This window comes from Melanerpes formicivorus, unplaced genomic scaffold (genome assembly GCF_026170545.1).
Source record: "Melanerpes formicivorus ecotype bairdi unplaced genomic scaffold, bMelFor1.0.p_v2 SCAF_18, whole genome shotgun sequence".
Lineage (NCBI taxonomy): Eukaryota > Metazoa > Chordata > Aves > Piciformes > Picidae > Melanerpes > Melanerpes formicivorus.
The window spans coordinates 10,748,555-10,766,455 of NW_027142370.1; the positions used below are offsets into that span (position 1 = coordinate 10,748,555).

At 45.0% G+C, this 17,901-nt stretch overlaps 2 protein-coding genes across 2 annotated transcripts in view; both read right to left on the reverse strand.

Moving 5' to 3' along the window:
* POLN (DNA polymerase nu) overlaps nt 1-662 on the reverse strand; it is a 74,831-nt gene extending 74,169 nt beyond the window's left edge. Inside the window, exon 1 of the mRNA XM_068149739.1 lies at nt 536-662. Within this exon, the coding sequence (XP_068005840.1) occupies nt 536-662 (127 nt within the window). The remainder of the gene's footprint in view (nt 1-535) is intronic.
* A 426-nt stretch (nt 663-1,088) lies between these two features.
* On the reverse strand, nt 1,089-17,901 carry HAUS3 (HAUS augmin like complex subunit 3). The gene is made up of 5 exons (XM_068149593.1): nt 17,643-17,901; nt 14,753-16,288; nt 13,633-14,069; nt 4,564-4,792; nt 1,089-2,392 (listed from the first exon to the last, which is right to left on the reverse strand). The coding sequence occupies exons 2-5, from the start codon at nt 15,665-15,667 to the stop codon at nt 2,135-2,137; spliced, it is 1,839 nt and encodes a 612-aa protein (XP_068005694.1). The 5' UTR covers nt 15,668-16,288; nt 17,643-17,901; the 3' UTR covers nt 1,089-2,134.

Consider the following 17,901-nt stretch of genomic DNA (forward strand, 5'->3'; position numbering starts at 1 on the left):
CCCAGATCTAGTTCAAGAGACAACAGCCAACTGAAACTGAGCAGAACTCTACCTTGAGAACAGAGATCCCACCCCTGCTATCCACAACATTGAGCAAGATTTGCTAATGAACATGCAGTGTAAAGGACAGACAGAAGCCTGGAAAAGTTCACAGGCAAGGTCCCTGTACCTCTAATGATCCTTAAATAGCTAATCCAGTCAACACATACATTTACTTTACAGTATTAGTTAACTAACAGTCTGAAATCCTCATCTACTTCTATACCAGATACCAGGAACAGGAAGAAAAAGCCCAATGAAATTGAGGGTGCTGTTAATATCCTAACTCCTCACACCCACATAGCATCATTTAATCAGGAAAGTCCCAGGAAATGTCAGTTTCAGCTTGGTTTCTTTTCTAAACCTGGAAACCTAAACTCTCACTTTCCCCACCCCGCTTTTCAAACAGGGACTAGAGTTTGACACTGTTTATTTGTTTGGGTTTCAGGTTTTCAGCTGAAAATAGAAACACTTACATAGATTGAGATTTACTCACTCTGGTTATTCTCTCTGCTAGCCTGAACTCCTACAGGAACAGACTGCAAAGCTGTCATAATCCTCTGAGCGATATCAGACAAAGGCACTTTAGAAACCTCACATCCTATGTATGTGTCCAGTTCCATTTGGAAGATTAAACCTAAACACAGAACACATGCAAATCATGCACTGCATCAGGGCCAGAGAACAACCCCCAATTACACTCTGCTGTAAATCAAGGCAAAAATAAAGTGAAGCCATTCACCCTCCTCAGGAAAAGCAGAGGCAGAAGGGCTTTCTTCTCCCTGATGTTCCAGGAGCAGAAGCATTCTTCTTTCCCCCCCAACCCCAACAAGTTCCCCTAGCTTTGATAATTAAGAGCAATGCTTCTTTCCTACAGGGGTGAAGACACCTCCTGACTTCTCTGAGCAAGAAGCAGCAAACTTAAAACCTGAGGGGGCAGCTGCAAATGAGAAGCCATCAACTAAACAGAGGAAACACTTTGCATGAGAACGGGGCTAAAACCAACACACAGAGTCACCATAAATATTGACAACACTGAACTGACAAAGTTTGGTATTTAATAAACACAATGTAGAGAGTTAGGATGTATGGAGCTACAGCCAACCAGGAAGTGAATTCAACATCTAAAAATAAATTATACTCCCATAAAAGTTAAAAGTCTGCTACCAAAAGAGTTTTCAGAGTAGTTATTGAAGTTACAGCTAATTTAGTAACTTTCATCAGTATGTGCAATGCCCAAAAGCAAGAGCAGCTGATCCCAGCAGAACAACAAAGACTGGAAGTTCTCATACTGTAAAAGCCTCTTTAGGGCCATTGGTACATTGAGAAGCCACAGAAAAGGTGATCAGCAGCCTAACAAAGCCCAAGGAAGCAGTAATATGAAACTGAAATGCTCATCATTATCAGTTACAGAACAAACTCAGGAGTCCAAAAGCTAAACTTAATGGTTTTTTTTTCCTGTGTAGAGGCCAGCATGAGGATGGTTTCAATGGAGAAGGTAGGCCCCAAGTTACATTAAGAGATATCAGAATGGTCTTAAACCAGATGGTCCTGGTACTTGAAACAGATTCTGGTACAGATTCCAACACATTTTTAACAAAGCCAAGTCTTCTTAGGAGAACTGGAAAGGAAACAATCAAAGAATATCTGTCCTGTAAAACTCCCCTCTTCAGAATGAGCACATCCCCTCATGTTCCAAAATCTGGAATGCCTTCTCTGCTTTATTTTCCAGTTCACATATCAAAGGTTCTCAGCATGCAAGAAAACTTATCCCAAGGGTGTGAAATGTTCCTTTTTGTGCCATGCGCTGTGCAGTGGGAATCAACACGCAGGCTGGCAGAGAGCAGCCTGAATGCAATTCATTCCAAAAACTAATGGATTACTTCAGAGCAAAGAACTGACAAAACTGAGATTTGGAATCAGCAGGCAGATGCCAAGAACAGTAAAGCAGCACACAAACCAAGGCTGGTAACTGCCAGTTCAACATGCACTGCAATGACAGATAAATGTTAGCCTTGGTAAGCCAACACTGGTCCCTCCGTAAACTCGTAGACAGTTCACATCCATCTGCTTTCCTTTAAGAGTACATGGAAGTTTAAACACCACTGGCAGGGAGGTTCTGATCTTCCAGGCCACTGGTTTTCACCCGAGACTGCTGCTCAAGCTGCTCCACCATCTCTTTCAAGTGCTCTTCATCTTTGAAAAAATACAAATACAAGTCTCTTTCCATCTGGTGGAGCTTGTTGGACTCCAGAAAGTCTCTTTTGGATTTCACATCAGCAATCAGATGCATAAGGAGTTCATTTAGTTTACTTAAATCAGCTTGCAGCTGATGAAACAGCTCAGTAAGTTCCTGACAAAAAAAAACATAAGATAAAACAAAAAAAATCATTACTTTATGTTGTTAATACACCAATTCACCAGAAATATACTTTTTTCCCTTTTGGAATCCAGTATCTGAAGGGGGCCTACAGGAAGGCTGGGGAGGGACTTCTCAGGATCTCAGGTAGTGATAGGACTAGGGGGAATGGAATGAAGCTGGAGGTGGGGAGATTCAGGCTGGATGTGAGGAGGAGGTTCTTCCCCATGAGAGTGGTGAAGCCCTGGAATGGGTTGTCCAGGGAGGTGGTTGGGGCCCTGTCCCTGGAGGTGTTTAAGAGCAGGCTGGATGAGGCTCTGGCCAGACTGATCTAGTGTGGGGTGTCCCTGCCCATGGCAGGGGGGTTGGAACTAGATGATCCTTGTGGTCCCTTCCAACCCTGACAGATACTATGATACTATGAATCCACTTTTGTTTGCAACTGAAATGTTATCACAAAAACCCCAGAACCCCAGGTGATAAAGGATTCCACTCAATATGCAGCTTCTGAGCTCGTGCAATGGTACTGACAGCAGGTTATGAAAGTGAGAGTCCATTACTTGGCTTACTAAACCAGATGAGTTCAGAGCCCCAAAAATCCAGCCTCAACAAGATAGCTGAATGACATTTTCAATCAATTGCAAGTCTTCAGACCTAGCCAAACAACAAAAGGGAGCAAAAATAATCCACAACTAAAAAGCCAATTCAGTTTTAAAGCTGAATCATTAAATTACCAGCTGCAACTTTCCCAGCTGCCACTCTTCAGGTCGGGGTAAGCAGGCTGCTCACCTACTTGCACATTATTTCCTAATTAAAGGGACTACTTGAGAAATGGGAGCAATAGAAAGAAGTGTCACTATGGTTTAAGGTGCAACTTGAATCAACAGAAAGGTATTTGACTGATTTAATAAGGAAGAATCCCTACTCAAGTATTGTTCCAATTACAGAGCTTCCTTTTTTAATAGCAACTGGTCTATATGTTGCAAATTAACTTGACAGATGGAAGTGCTAAATATATTTTTATGTATTTAACCAAGGCTGTATTATGTAAGACAAGACTTCCCTCAATCCACTTCTGGGATATCTGAAGTTATTTAACAAGCTGCATTTAACAACCCTATTCCCATCTAAAAGAGGCTCTAGCACAGCACCTGGGAGGTCTGTAGGATTGTCCTGCTATATCTGCCCTTCAAAATTCTGATGTTCTTACTTTGCCCAGATCAGTCACCCAGATAATGCTAAAATGGTTTTGTTTGGAAGGGATCTTCAACACCATCTAGTGCTATCTAGCCCCTCTGCCATGGGCAAAGAGACCTCCTACTAAACCAGGTTACTCAATGTCCCATCCAACCTGCCTTTGGACACTGCCAGGCTTGGAGCCTCCACAGCTTCTCTGGAAAACCTGTTCCAGTGCTTCACCACCCTCATGGGGAACAATTTCTTCCTGAAGTCTCATCTAAATCCAGCTTCCAGTTTGAAGCCATTACCCCTCATCCCACCCCTTTGTCAAAAGTCCCTCTCCAGCTCTCTTGGAAGCCCCTTTTAAACACTGGAAGGCTGCTGTAAGGTAAAATGTCCTATGGCCAAACCATTCTCTTCAGGTATTACAGGTAACAGGGCAAAAAAAAATAACTCAAACCCAGTTGAAATTAAGAGAAATTTCAGTGAGTTTTCCAGCAACATCATTTCCACACCATAAACTTAAAAAGTAATACAGGACACTCTGTACCTTTCACAGAAACTAAGTCAGGTGCAACAATCTGCTCAGAAACCAAGTTCCTCACAGAGAGTTGTTAGCCATTGGAATGTGCTGCCCAGGGAGGTGGTGGAGTCACCATCCCTGAAGGTGCTCAAGAGGGGACTGGATGTGGCACTTGGTGCCATGGTTTAGTAATCATGAGTTCTTGGGTGACAGGTTGGACTTGATAATCTTTGAGGTCTCTTCCAACCTTATTGATTCTATGATTCTTACCACCTGCCAATGTGTCCAGAACTGAACATTTGCTATGAGGGATCTAAATACTGCTCCCATGGTCATTATGCTGACGAATGCTGCTGATGTGGCAGCTGGTTTGCGTGCTTCCAGCCTTCATACTACATTCTACTCAGGGAAAGAGCATGACACACATTAACATAATAATTTTAATGATCAGGCAAAGGCTTACCGGACTTGTCAGCTGTAGCTGATTCCCTCCATGGTACAGAGCATCCCAAAGGGCATCCACATCACCTTCTAGCTTGGACAACTGGAGAGCCTGTTCCCTAGAAGATGCTTCTAGCTGATCTTGGGCAGCATCACAGTCCTGCTTTAACTTCCGAGCCATCTTCTCCAGGTTTTCATATGTTCTAAACAACTGGGGCTTTTCCTTGTCTCCTTCCAGAGCCTGATACAGCCTGTAACACAGAAATGGGACACCAAAGCCTTTTTGAGTCTCCCAAGCACTCCTGTCATTATTAGTCAAGAGAAGATCATAGAAACACAGAATTATTTTCATTGGAAAGACCTTGAAGATCATGCAGTCCAATCATTCTATAACTCTACCAGGCCTGGTGCTAAACCATGTCCTTCAGCACCACAACTCTGCCTCTTTGAAACACCTCCAGAGATGAGCATTCAGCTACCTCCCTGCACAGCCTCTTCCAGTCTTTGAGAACACTTCCAGGGAAGACATTTTTCCTAATGTTCAACCTAAACATCCCCTGGTGCAACTTGAGGCCACCTCATTTTATTCTATCACTTGGTCCTATAATTCTAATTCCTTCAACTTTAAAAAAGGAAATAAAGTGGAAAAGCAACCAGCCAACATTTAATGACTTGGAGACCTAGTAAGAAACATAGTTTCATAGTTTCATTCAGGGTTGGAAGGGACCACAAGGATCATCTAGTTCCAACCCCCATGCCATGGGCAGGGACACCCCACACTAGATCAGGCTGGACAGAGCCTCATCCAGCCTGCTCTTAAACACCCCCAGGGATGGGGCCTCGACCACCTCCCTGGACAACCCATTCCAGGGTCTCACCACTCTCATGGTGAAGAACCTCCTCCTCACATCTAGCCTGAATCTCCCCACCTCTAGCTTCATTCCATTCCCCCTAGTCCTATCACTACCTGACATCCTGAGCAGTCCCTCCCCAGCCTTCCTGTAGGCCCCCTTCAGATACTGGAAGGCCACAATTAGGTCACCTCGGAGCCTTCTCTTCTCCAGACTGACACCTTCCAGCACCTCCACGTCCCTCTTGTAATAGGGGCTCCAGAACTGGAGGCAGTACTCCAGGTTGGGTCTCACCAGAGCTGAGTAGAGGGGGAGGATCACCTCCCTCGACCTGCTAGCCACACTTCTCCTGATGCAGCCCAGGATCTGATTGGCTTTGCGGGCTGCAAGTGCACACTGAGAGCTCATGTTGAGCTTTTTGTCCACCAGCACCCCTGTGGTGGGATGGAAGGGGTAAGGCTGAGAAGCCTCTTCCCTTCCCCCTTGTAAAGTAAAAGGGAAAAAAAAATTGAAGGGAAAGGAAAAAAAACTCGCAAGCTGAATTAGCAAAGCAGTGGAGCTATATTTACAAAGCGATGTAGGGTTTGCAGGGGATTATTTACAAATTTACAATATCTACAATATATACAAAGATATACAACAGAGTAACACAGAAATGAGAGTGCCCCCCTCGGCAGAGAGGGGTCCCCCACCTCCGCTCTCCCCTCTCTTCCCCCCCTTTCCCCAGAATGGGATAGAAAGAGAAAGAGAAGAGAGGAAAAAAAGTTAGAAGCAGTTTGTGTTAATTGGAAGGGAGTTAGTATACAGGCCTGTTATCTGGTTTTCAAGGCCGAGGCGTTGGCAGAAAGCCCAGGACAGAAAGCTGTTGCCTGAAGAAGAGGCGGAAGCAAGACTGACTGAGAAGTGCTGGAAATGTCCAGTTCACTCCCAGTTCCGAAAAGTGCTTCCTCCCACTCGTCCAATGAAATTAGTTTAGACTATTCCTTCCGTTTACCAACTTCCGTCCACCATGTTCCCTTTCTTAAGGGGGCAACGTCAACCGGCCACAGTCCACCCCTTCTAAACAATTTCATTGGCTGTTCATACTGTCCATCCAATCCAAAACGATATTTACAGTTCGTGAGTAAAGTTCACAGTCCATTCCGGCTATGCTCAGATGTAGATGATTCAAAAGTCCAAGAAAATCAGAAAATGAGAAAAATGGAAAACAGTTCATTTCTTCACCGATGAAGCGAAGAAAAGGGAAACAGGGAAATCTCAGGGTCTCTTAGTTGACTCAGGGCTCTCAGGGATCTCAGGGTTCGTGCACCGTAGATTCCTCGTTGATTCTTCCTCTGGACGCGATGTAGCTGTACAGCAGTTCAAAATTAACCTCTTTCAGCTAAAGTTAAATTTCTTTGTGGAATACACTGAATTTCACCATTCTCTTGCATTACCCAATAAGTGTGACCCGGACCTTCAGCTGAAACCACCCCTCGGACAGGTTTAGCCTCTCCTGAGGGTGAAAATACCCAAACAGTTTTACCTAACAGATTCTTTTCTCTAACAACAGGAACTCTATCACCTTCTACTTTCCGCAGCAGATCTGAATGTGCAGGTCCAGCTCGGTTCACTGAACCTCTACTATTTACCAGCCAGGTTGCTTGTGCTAAATGTTTTTCCCAGTTTTTCAAAGATCCACCCCCCATGGCTTTGAGAGTGGTCTTCAACAAACCATTGTAGCGTTCAATCTTCCCTGAAGCTGGTGCATAGTAGGGAATGTGGAATATCCACTCAATACCGTGCTCTTTTGCCCAGCTCTTTACAAGGTTGTTCTTGAAATGAGTTCCGTTGTCTGACTCAATCCTCTCTGGAGTTCCGTGTCTCCACAGGATCTGTCTCTCCAGACCGAGAATGGTGTTGCGTGCAGTTGCATGTGGAACTGGATAAGTTTCCAACCATCCAGTGTTTGCCTCTACCATAGTAAGCACGTATTGCTTACCAGAACGAGAACGTGGTAGAGTGATGTAGTCAATCTGCCAAGCTTCACCATACTTGTACTTGGACCATCTGTCACCATACCACAAGGGCTTAAGTCGTTTTGCCTGCTTAATAGCAGCACAAATGTCACAGTCATGGATGACTTGTGTGATAGCATCCATGGAAATGTCTATGGATCTGTCACGAGCCCATTGGTATGTTGCATCTCTGCCTTGATGTCCTGACGAATCGTGAGCCCACCGAGCTAAGAACATCTCACCTCGGTGTTTCCAGTCGAGATCAAGATTAGAGTCCATGTCTACTTGAGAAACTCTTGCAGCTAGATCTGCCTGATGGTTGTGTTGCTGTTCCTCAGTAGCTTTGCTCTTAGGAATGTGAGCATCGATGTGTCTCACTTTCACTGGAATTCTCTCGATTCGATCAGCAATGTCCTGCCATAGGTTGGCTGCCCAAATGGGTTTTCCTTTTCTCTGCCAACCACTCTTCTTCCAGTTCTTTAGCCAACCCCATAGAGCATTGGCTACCATCCATGAGTCGGTGTAGAGATAAAGCTTTGGCCATCTCTCACGTTCAGCTACGTCGAGAGCTAGCTGGACAGCTTTTACCTCTGCGAACTGACTGGATTCTCCTTCTCCATCTTTCGCCTCTGCAACTCGGCGTGTTGGACTCCACACTGCAGACTTCCACCTTCGCTTGTTTCCAACAAGACGACAGGAACCGTCTGTGAACAAAGCATATTTCTTTTCATCATCAGAAAGGTCATTGTAAGGAGGAGCTTCCTCAGCACGAGTTACTTTCTCCTCTGGAGGTTTAGCACAGTTGATGCCTTCAGGCCAACTTGAGATCACCTCCACTAGACCAGGTCTTTCAAGATTTCCCATTCGAGCTCTCTGTGTTATCAGAGCCATCCACTTAGACCAGGTTGAGTCTGTGGCATGATGTGGTGTGGATCCTTTGCCTTTGAACATCCAATTCAAAACTGGTAATCTGGGAGCTAAGAGAAGTTGTGATTCAGTTCCAATCACTTCAGAAGATGCTTTTACTCCTTCATAGGCAGCTAAAATTTCTTTCTCTGTTGGAGTATAATTAGCCTCTGAACCTCTGTAACCTCGACTCCAGAAACCAAGAGGTCGTCCACGTGTCTCACCTGGAGCTTTTTGCCACAAGCACCAGGTTGGACCATTGTCACTTGCAGCCGTGTACAAAATGTTCTTAATGTCTGGACCATCTCGGACAGGTCCCAGACCCATTGCTTGAATCACCTCTTGTTTTATCTGGTCAAAGGCTGCTTGTTGTTCAGGTCCCCAGTGGAAATGGTTTCTCTTTCGAGTCACATCATACAGAGGTTTCACAATTTGACTGTATCCAGGAATGTGCAGTCTCCAAAATCCCACTATCCCCAAGAAACGTAGGGTCTCTTGCTTGTTTGTGGGACTTGCCATGGTAGAGACTCTATTTACCACATCCACTGGAATGTGTCGGCGTCCATCCTGCCACTTCACTCCCAGAAATTGAATTTCTGTGGTAGGTCCTTTCACCTTGTCTCGTTTGATGGCAAAACCTGCATTCAGAAGAATGTCAATGATTTTGTTACCTTTCTTGAAAACTTCCTCAGCAGTTTTACCCCAGACAATGATATCATCGATGAACTGGATGTGTTCTGGAGCACCTCCTTTCTCCAGAGCATCGTGGATCACTGCATGACAGATGCTTGAGCTGTGGATCCAGCCCATTGGCAGCCTGTTGAAAGTGTACTGGATTCCTCTCCAGGTGAAAGCAAACTGAGGCCTGCATTCCTCTGCTATGGGAATAGAGAAAAATGCATTAGCAATGTCTATGGTAGCATACCATTTGGCCTCTTTGGATTCCAGCCCATACTGTAGCTCCATCATGTCTGGTACTGCTGCACTCATAGGTGGTGTTACTTCATTCAGGGCTCGGTAGTCTACCGTCAGACGCCAGTCTCCATTCTGCTTCCGCACAGGCCACACTGGACTGTTGAAAGGTGAATGAGTTTTGCTGACGACTTTCTGACTTTCCAACTGACGAATCAGATTCTGAATGGGCAACAAAGAGTCACGGTTGGTTCTGTATTGTCTGTGATGCACAGTCTGAGAAGCAACCGGCAATTTAATGTCCTGTATCTTATGTTGTCCCACAACTGCAGATTCATCAGAAAGTTCAGGTCTGGCAGACAGCTTCAATTTTTGTCCATCAATTTCTATTGAAGCTACTCCAAAAGCCCATTTGTAACCTCTAGGGTCTTTGAAACGCCCTTCTCTCAGAAAATCAATTCCCAAAATACAAGGTGCATCAGGTCCGGTCACAACTGTATGCTTCCTCCATTGTTTACCAGTTAAACTTATATTAACCTCTACCTTACTTAACTCTTGAGATCCACCAGTGACTCCCAGAATAGTTATAGACTCTGATCCCTGATAATTTGATGGTATTATGGTGCACTGAGCTCCTGTGTCAACCAAGGCCCTGTACTTCCGAAATTGTGAAGTGCCAGGCCACTGGATGTACACATCCCAATAGATTCTATTGTCTCTGTTATCCCTCTCCTCCCCCTGGCGGGAGGCAGGGCACCCCTAGTTATGGGGAACATGCGCACATGTGCATTGCACATATTGTGCAGGGTTATAACTTTGCATGTTATAACTGGAGCCACTGTTGGAGCCATAAGAGTCGTTCTGGGGAACTGTGGAAGTAACAGCTACCCTTCTGGTATTACTACCTTGGGTTCTGCCACTTTGCAATTCCCTCAGTCTCCTGAAAAGATTAGCAGTTGGTTGGCCATCCCAGCGGTTCATGTTCTCACCAAACTGATCACGCAGAGTTATCCAAATAGTTCTACGTGATTGTCTTGGTGGTCTGTTTTGGAACGACCTGTTTTGGAATGTCCTGTTTTGGAATGACCTCCTTGGAGGACGTGTATTCCTCACAGATGAAACTTGTACCCACCTGGAGGAAGAATTGAAATTATCCTTCTGTGCCAATTGGTATATGGAATCTTTTAGATCCTTCATGCAATTTTCAATTTTTCCAGACAGAGTTTCAATGGCTGAAACCAAAGAACCACGTGTCATGCTATCCTCCAATTGTCTCATTTGATCACTGAATTGGCCAACCGTGGGAGAAGCTCCACCATAACTTCTTGACACAATTCTGCTTGCCAGAATGTTTGCATAATTAGAAGGAGCAAGTTTGATGATCTTTTTAGCAAGACCAATACCCACAGGAATGTCATCAGGATTCAGAGTTTCATGTTCACCATAGAGTAGCTCTCTAACAGCAAATTCTCTCAAGCGCTTAATTCCCTCATCTATGGTAGTCCAGGGTTTAGGATTCCATGGAAGATCATCTCGGGAAGGGTATCTCAGGGCAACCGCTATTAAAAGGCGTATCCACAGATTAACCTTACCGAGAGCTTCACCTAGATGTCTATCTATTCCATTGTCCCTTGAGAGAGTTCCTAACTGAGCTGCTGACTTGTCTCCAACTGTTAGAGCTGAAGCACCTGTATCATAACACCTACTAAGCCAAGCTAGAACTGGCTCCTTATCTGCCCTGGTGAAATCTTTACGGACATTTCTCAATTCCTCCCTTGGAGAAGAACAGTCCGTAATATCATCTTCATCTTCATCTCCCTGAATTCTTTGCCCGTAAAATCCTGCTGTCATTCTCCTAAGGATCTCTTTAAGCTGAGAACCACCTTTGCCAGCTGCTTTCCTAGCTTCATCTCTATCCTGCTTTGATCTCACTAGGTTAGCTAGATCTTTAAAACAAACCTTCTCTTCCTCCTGAGCAGGATCTTTTAGAGTAGAGGGCCCCTCACCAGGATCAGTCTCCTCCTCTTCTTCTCCATCTTTGCCCTTTCCAGCTCTAGTCTTTAAAGGAGCCACCTTAACTGGACCTGTGTTTGAATTTACAGCCACCTTAATGGAAGCTGACAGGTCCTGAGATAAATCAGCTGCTGGGGCAGTGACTTCCGGTCCCACTGAGGGAGTGGGTGGAAGTGACGTTGCTCCATTAATGGCCGACGGAGAAGAAGAAGAAGGAGAAGGAGTGGGAGAAGGAGTAGGTGCCATGTTGATACCAGCCGATGCCCTTGGCTGCTTGCCAGAATCAGCAAAGTCATTTAGAGCTGCCTTACCAATTAACTTTTTAGCCTTCTTTTTAACTGACACGGGTTCTCCACAGTCCTCATCACTAGATGACTCTGGGACTGATCGAGAGCCACGGCGTTTTCTTTTTGATCTAGTTTTAATAACAAAACATGCCCTGGACACCTTTTTCTCTCGCCGTAAAGAGAACAGTAAATATGCGATTACCATCACCAGCAACAGATTTATACACATCAAATAAATCACTTTTGGATCCCAGGCATCACCTAAAGTTACTGTCTCCTCAGGCGGAATCTTAAAACCCTTTATCTCAATTGGGAGAGTGGTGGAGGTAACATTCCTGTATCTCACTGGCCATAATAAATTAATACATTTTCCATACCATAATTTAACTCTATACATAACCCACATATAAATTGTCCGCACCAAATATTTACCCAGGTAATCCAAAATCAAACCCAAACAATACCTGTAAATCAGAGCCCCAAAAATTGAAAAGAATAATCGCTCCACAAACCACAACACCTTCATGTTTGCTAATTCAGCTAGAAAACACTAAATCAATCAAATAATAAATTAAACTAATTATCTGCCCCACGTTGGGCGCCAATAAAAAAAAATGTGGTGGGATGGAAGGGGTAAGGCTGAGAAGCCTCTTCCCTTCCCCCTTGTAAAGTAAAAGGGAAAAAAAAATTGAAGGGAAAGGAAAAAAAACTCGCAAGCTGAATTAGCAAAGCAGTGGAGCTATATTTACAAAGCGATGTAGGGTTTGCAGGGGATTATTTACAAATTTACAATATCTACAATATATACAAAGATATACAACAGAGTAACACAGAAATGAGAGTGCCCCCCTCGGCAGAGAGGGGTCCCCCACCTCCGCTCTCCCCTCTCTTCCCCCCCTTTCCCCAGAATGGGATAGAAAGAGAAAGAGAAGAGAGGAAAAAAAGTTAGAAGCAGTTTGTGTTAATTGGAAGGGAGTTAGTATACAGGCCTGTTATCTGGTTTTCAAGGCCGAGGCGTTGGCAGAAAGCCCAGGACAGAAAGCTGTTGCCTGAAGAAGAGGCGGAAGCAAGACTGACTGAGAAGTGCTGGAAATGTCCAGTTCACTCCCAGTTCCGAAAAGTGCTTCCTCCCACTCGTCCAATGAAATTAGACTATTCCTTCCGTTTACCAACTTCCGTCCACCATGTTCCCTTTCTTAAGGGGGCAACGTCAACCGGCCACAACCCCCAAGTCTCTCTCCTCAGGGCTACTTTCCAGCCAGTCCCTGCCCAGCCTGGATTTGTGCCTGGGATTGCCTCGACCCAGATGAGCAAAAGCATTGAGCAAAACATGAGCAAAAGCATTACAGGTTGCCAAACACCCAATGGGAACAAAACAACTGCTGTCTGATCCTTGCAGTTATTCACTGTGCAAGACCACACTCAACTATCACTTAAGTACTACAAAACATTTAAAGCACCACTGGAAAGGAAGAGGTAAAGCCAGACATGAACACACCATGTTGTCCCATTTGTCCAATGCACGTCATCAAAAGGTTTAGTCTGGAGGTGACAGCAACACAACACATGTTCCTAATGCACCACCTGAGCTACAAGCAGACTTTTAGACAGAAAAACACTCCTACATGGGTGAGGGGACACTGAAGCCAGATGGCAAATGAAGCAATAAAAATCATCTCAACACAGCTCACATATTCCAGGAGCTGTTCCTCTCCTCTACCACATGGGGGTAAGCTGATGAGGCCATGCACACCGTCTGGGAAATCACTGTTAAGGACAGCTCCCTACATCTGTGTTTAATCTAAAGTAACTTCCAAGAGGTCCTAGATCAAGGTATCATGTAAGAAAGATTTGGCTTTAAATATTTAGTATGTCCTGGATCTTGCTTGGGAATGCTTCAGCAACAGTAACAAGACTGAAAATTGAACAATTTTTCCTCAGGCAAACCTAAAAAGAACTTCAAGAGGCAAGGCTCAGATCTTGAAAGTTTCATTCTGGAGAATTCAAGGTACTAATTAAAGCAAACAGCTAAGGACTTAGCAACAGAAAAGGCTGAGCTGGCCAAAGTATCTCCCCAGCATTATTGTAAATTCAGTCCAAGTTCAGCAGTGACCATTACACTCACCTGCAAAGGAACCCATCCTCTGAACTGATGGTGCTCCTTGGCTTTGCATGCTGAGCTCTTTCAGTTATCACCTGCAGTCTCTGCTCCAAGTCATCACTGCTTTGTTTCAGAGACTCCACCAAACCCTCCAGGTGAGAGTAGATCTTCTTAAGTTTCCTCATCTCCATTTCATAGGCTAGCTCAAGAAGTTCAAATGATGCTATCTGTCTGATCAAATGCCTGCATACTGCATCCTGTCTTGAAGCACAACTTTCCTGCTGAGCAATCTGATGATCCAAGCATGCTTTCACTACTGGTGCACAAAAAAGCTGGGCCTTCTCTTTCAGAAGGGGAAGCAGCTCCTCATTGTTCATCCGAGAGATGTCTTGCTTAATTGTGGAGATTTGATCATTTAAACCCCGTATTTTGGCATCCAGGTCCTCCTGGTTCCTAGGATCCTGCATAAAACAAAACAGTGGTGAATATCCTCATGGTTGCCTTCATGTCAGATGTTTCTTCAGTTCACACAAGATTCATGTACTTAAGTGAATCTTAGCACAATCTCCCCCACTGCCCAGGGGTGGCTCAAGATGAGACTTGATGGGGTGCTTGGTGCCATGGGTTAGTTGTTTGGGTGGGTTGGATTGGTTGATGGGTTGGACATGATGACCTTGAAGGTCTCTTCCAACCTGGTTTGGTTTATTCTAAATGGTTTATTCTAAAAGATACAAGGCTGTGACACATTCTTAAATTCCAGCAGCCATACCTGCTTGTCACTCACTTGTTGAGACTGGGGAGGTTGGAGTCGATGATCTCTAAGGTCCCTTCAAACCTAAGCCTAAGGATTCAATGATCAGATCCACTTATGTGGCACAAATATAGTTGAGTTTCAAAAGAGTCAGTGAATCACAACTTTGAAAGTTTGCTACAGACCATCAACAGGAATACACTTCTCATACAAGCTCCACAATACCACAAAACTCAACCAAAATTAAGCTCTTGTTTGTTGTACAGACAACAGAGAGCCAGTTACAGTTTGAAATGACAAACTGAATTAGAAAGCCATTCCTTTCACTAGATCCAGCTGAACACACCTGCCCATGTAACAGTCCACTACTTTCCGCCCCCTCTTGCAGCTTACCTTGTTTAAGGACTGCAGCATGTCCTCTGCACATTTGGTAGCTGACTTCCTGCTCTCCTCTCTCACTTGCATCTGGATGAGCTGATGTTGAGCACAGATGTATGCTGTCTGGAGCCTGGCTATCTCTTGCCTCTGCTCACCAACTTCATCGGTCTCATGACAGGTGACTTGGCTGCCTAGACCTGCAAGCTGGCAGCTGCCTTTGGGGGAATTTTCAAGCCATTCAGAAACACACTGACAAAAATGTTTTTTTACATAAGAGGTGACTGTTGCAGTGCTTTGCTCTTCCTCAGCCAAATACCCATCCAAAGCAAGTTGGGAAAAAAATACTGGACGCACACCTGCCCTTTGCTCTGCATCTGGAGCAGTGAAGAAAGAGACAAATTTCTTAGCTGCTTCCATAAGCGACACCAGTTCCCTATTAAGCTTCTTATTTGCTACAGTAAACACATTCAGTCCTCTCTTCAAATCTTCGTGTGCTTCTTCCTCTTTGCTTCTTAATGTTTGTAACAAATGGTTGTTTGCAGAACACATAACCTGAAGCTTATTATGCCGATAAATTTGAAGGTTTTTGATCTTCTGAAGTGTTTGAAGCTCATCTTCCAATTCCTTCATTTCCTCATCTTTCTCCTCCTGCCTCCTGTTCTTTGAATCCAGAGGATTCAAGGTTTTAAGCACTTCATCCAGTGCACTGCCTTCCAAAATGGGCTTCCCAGACTTCAAAAGGTTATCACACTCTTGCAGCTCTTTTTCAGAGACCACACACTGCTCATTTACACTGCCACAAAACCACTCCACAAAGGCTCTGTCTTCCAAAGACTCGAAAAGCCAATCAAAATCTCCTCCATTAAGCGAATCAGCTTCTGGGTATCCAATTCTCTTAAGAGTTTCCACAAAATCTTTCCCACAGCTCATGATTCAATGTTGTTTTTTTCTTTGCAAGCAGAAAAGATCCAAACAGATTAAAAAAAGAGAATTTGGTGTACTATGCCCATCACATATTTTTTTCCTTTTTGTCATTTAAAGTGAATATTTAGTATTTTAATCAAATACAATCTGCACAGGAACAAGAAAGTGTCAGATCACAGCAAAGAAAAGAATGCTGTTCTGGATTTGAGTGGCCACTCAAAGACCAGAAATCAATTTTTATTTCAGGGATAGCTTTTGTCCATCAAATCAGGACACATTTTTACTTCAATTAAGTCCCTGGCCTTTGCAAGCACTTATGTTTTCCCTCAATCCACACAAATTGATTATTAAATTAGGATACTATCATCCATTAAAAATCAACAGATGTAAATATTGAGCAATTTGCCTCACATCAATTAGAAAAAAATAAATATATATAACATCAACCACCCACAAACATTTTGACTCTTCCAAAATGACAGGAGCTTTCAGCTTGCCCTAAAACCAAAACTAAAGTGATGTTTCACTGTACTCCAAGATCTTGCTCATAAAACGTGGGTTTTTTTTTCCTCTACTTCAGCAGCAAGCAGAAACTTGTCTTCAGAACCTTCATTTAAAAGTTCCCCTCTGAAAATGGAACAAGAAATCCTTTAGCATAAAAATATCTCAACAGAGTAACTGGTCTGAAGCCTGCATTGACTTCAGATGGGTGTAAACACCCTTGTCAAAAGAGGGAAAAGAACAGCGAGTGAAAAAAGTAAGGAAAGTAAGCAAGAAAAGCAAGTTTGCTGTTTGGCAGGAAACAAACCGTCAGAGAAGAGCAACAAAGTTGGTGAGGGGTTTTTGAACACAAGCCCTATGAGGAGAGGCTGAGGGAGCTGGGGTTGCTCAGCCTGGAGAAGAGGAGACTCAGGGGTGACCTTATCACTCTCTACAACTACCTGAAGAGAGGTTGTAGACAGGCAGAGGTTGGTCTCTTCTCCCAGGCACCCAGCACCAGAACAAGAGGACACAGTCTCAGGCTGCGCCAGGGGAGGTTCAGGTTGGATGTTAGGAAGAAGTTCTATACAGAGAGAGTGATTGCCCATTGGAATGGGCTGCCTGGGGAGGTGGTGGAGTCACCATCACTGGAGGTGTTCAGGAGGAGACTTGATGGGGTGCTTGGTGCCATGGGTTAGCTGTTTGGGTGGGTTGGATTGGTTGATGGGTTGGACACGATGATCTTGAAGGTCTCTTCCAACCTGGTTTAGTTTATTCTAATAAAGGTTTATTCTAATAAAGGTTCTAAAGGTTTGGGGTCCTACCACGAGCTCAACAGAGAGCAAAAAGCAGGATAAACTACTAATAAAATCAGGAGTCCTCGTCTGCAATGCTCTAGCAACATGCAGAAGATTTTGTTTCTTCCCGAGTCTGACATTAGTTAATACTTTGCTGCCAGGACACATTCCAGTAGGAAACGCCCCTTTGCCAGCCGGCCTGGAGGACATCGGCGCTGGACAGGAAGCAGCATCCCGTTAGAACGCTGCGCGCATCTAAGCTGTCCTAAGAGCCGCAGGCTATATAGGAAACAATTCGTTGTTTCACACCACAGGGCAGCCTTCCAACTGACCTCTGCCTTCCACGCTTAACCGAGGCCCGTTGTCCGAAGGAAGCAAGGAAAAGCACAGAGCCCTATGTCGGTGCATGCAGATCGTGAGGCCTGCCGACGCCACCACGAACACCCCTTCGGAAGCTGCCCACCATCCCCGTCCCCAGCCCGGGGAAGACAAAGCGCCACGACTGGGACCCTCAGGGGGCTTTCCACCAGCACCCATAAGCTCGAAGAGCCGCCGGCTGCCTACAGCCCCAAGGGGATCGTGGCTAGGAGCCGTCCCGCAGCGTGACAGGGCAGAAGGAGGAAAAGAAGGGGAGTGGGGGTGCTGCGGCGGTTACTGCCCTCCCAGTGCAAGCGAGCCACGACCCCACACCGCCCGGTACTCACCGCAGCGCTCCGCCTCAGCCACTGCGCGGAGAAGGGAGGGAGCGACACAGAAAATGGCGGGAAGGCTGAGGAAAGGCTAAGGGAACGCTGACGGGGAAGGCTGAGAAAAAGGTAGTCTGGGGGGAAGGATAAGAGAAGGCTTGGGGGGTGAGGAAGAAGGAGAGGGACAGAGGAAGAAGGCGTGGAGGAAGGCGAAGGCAGAGGCAGGGTTGCCAGCCGGGGCAGAAGCACAGCGGCGCCCAGAGGGGGCAGGACCAGC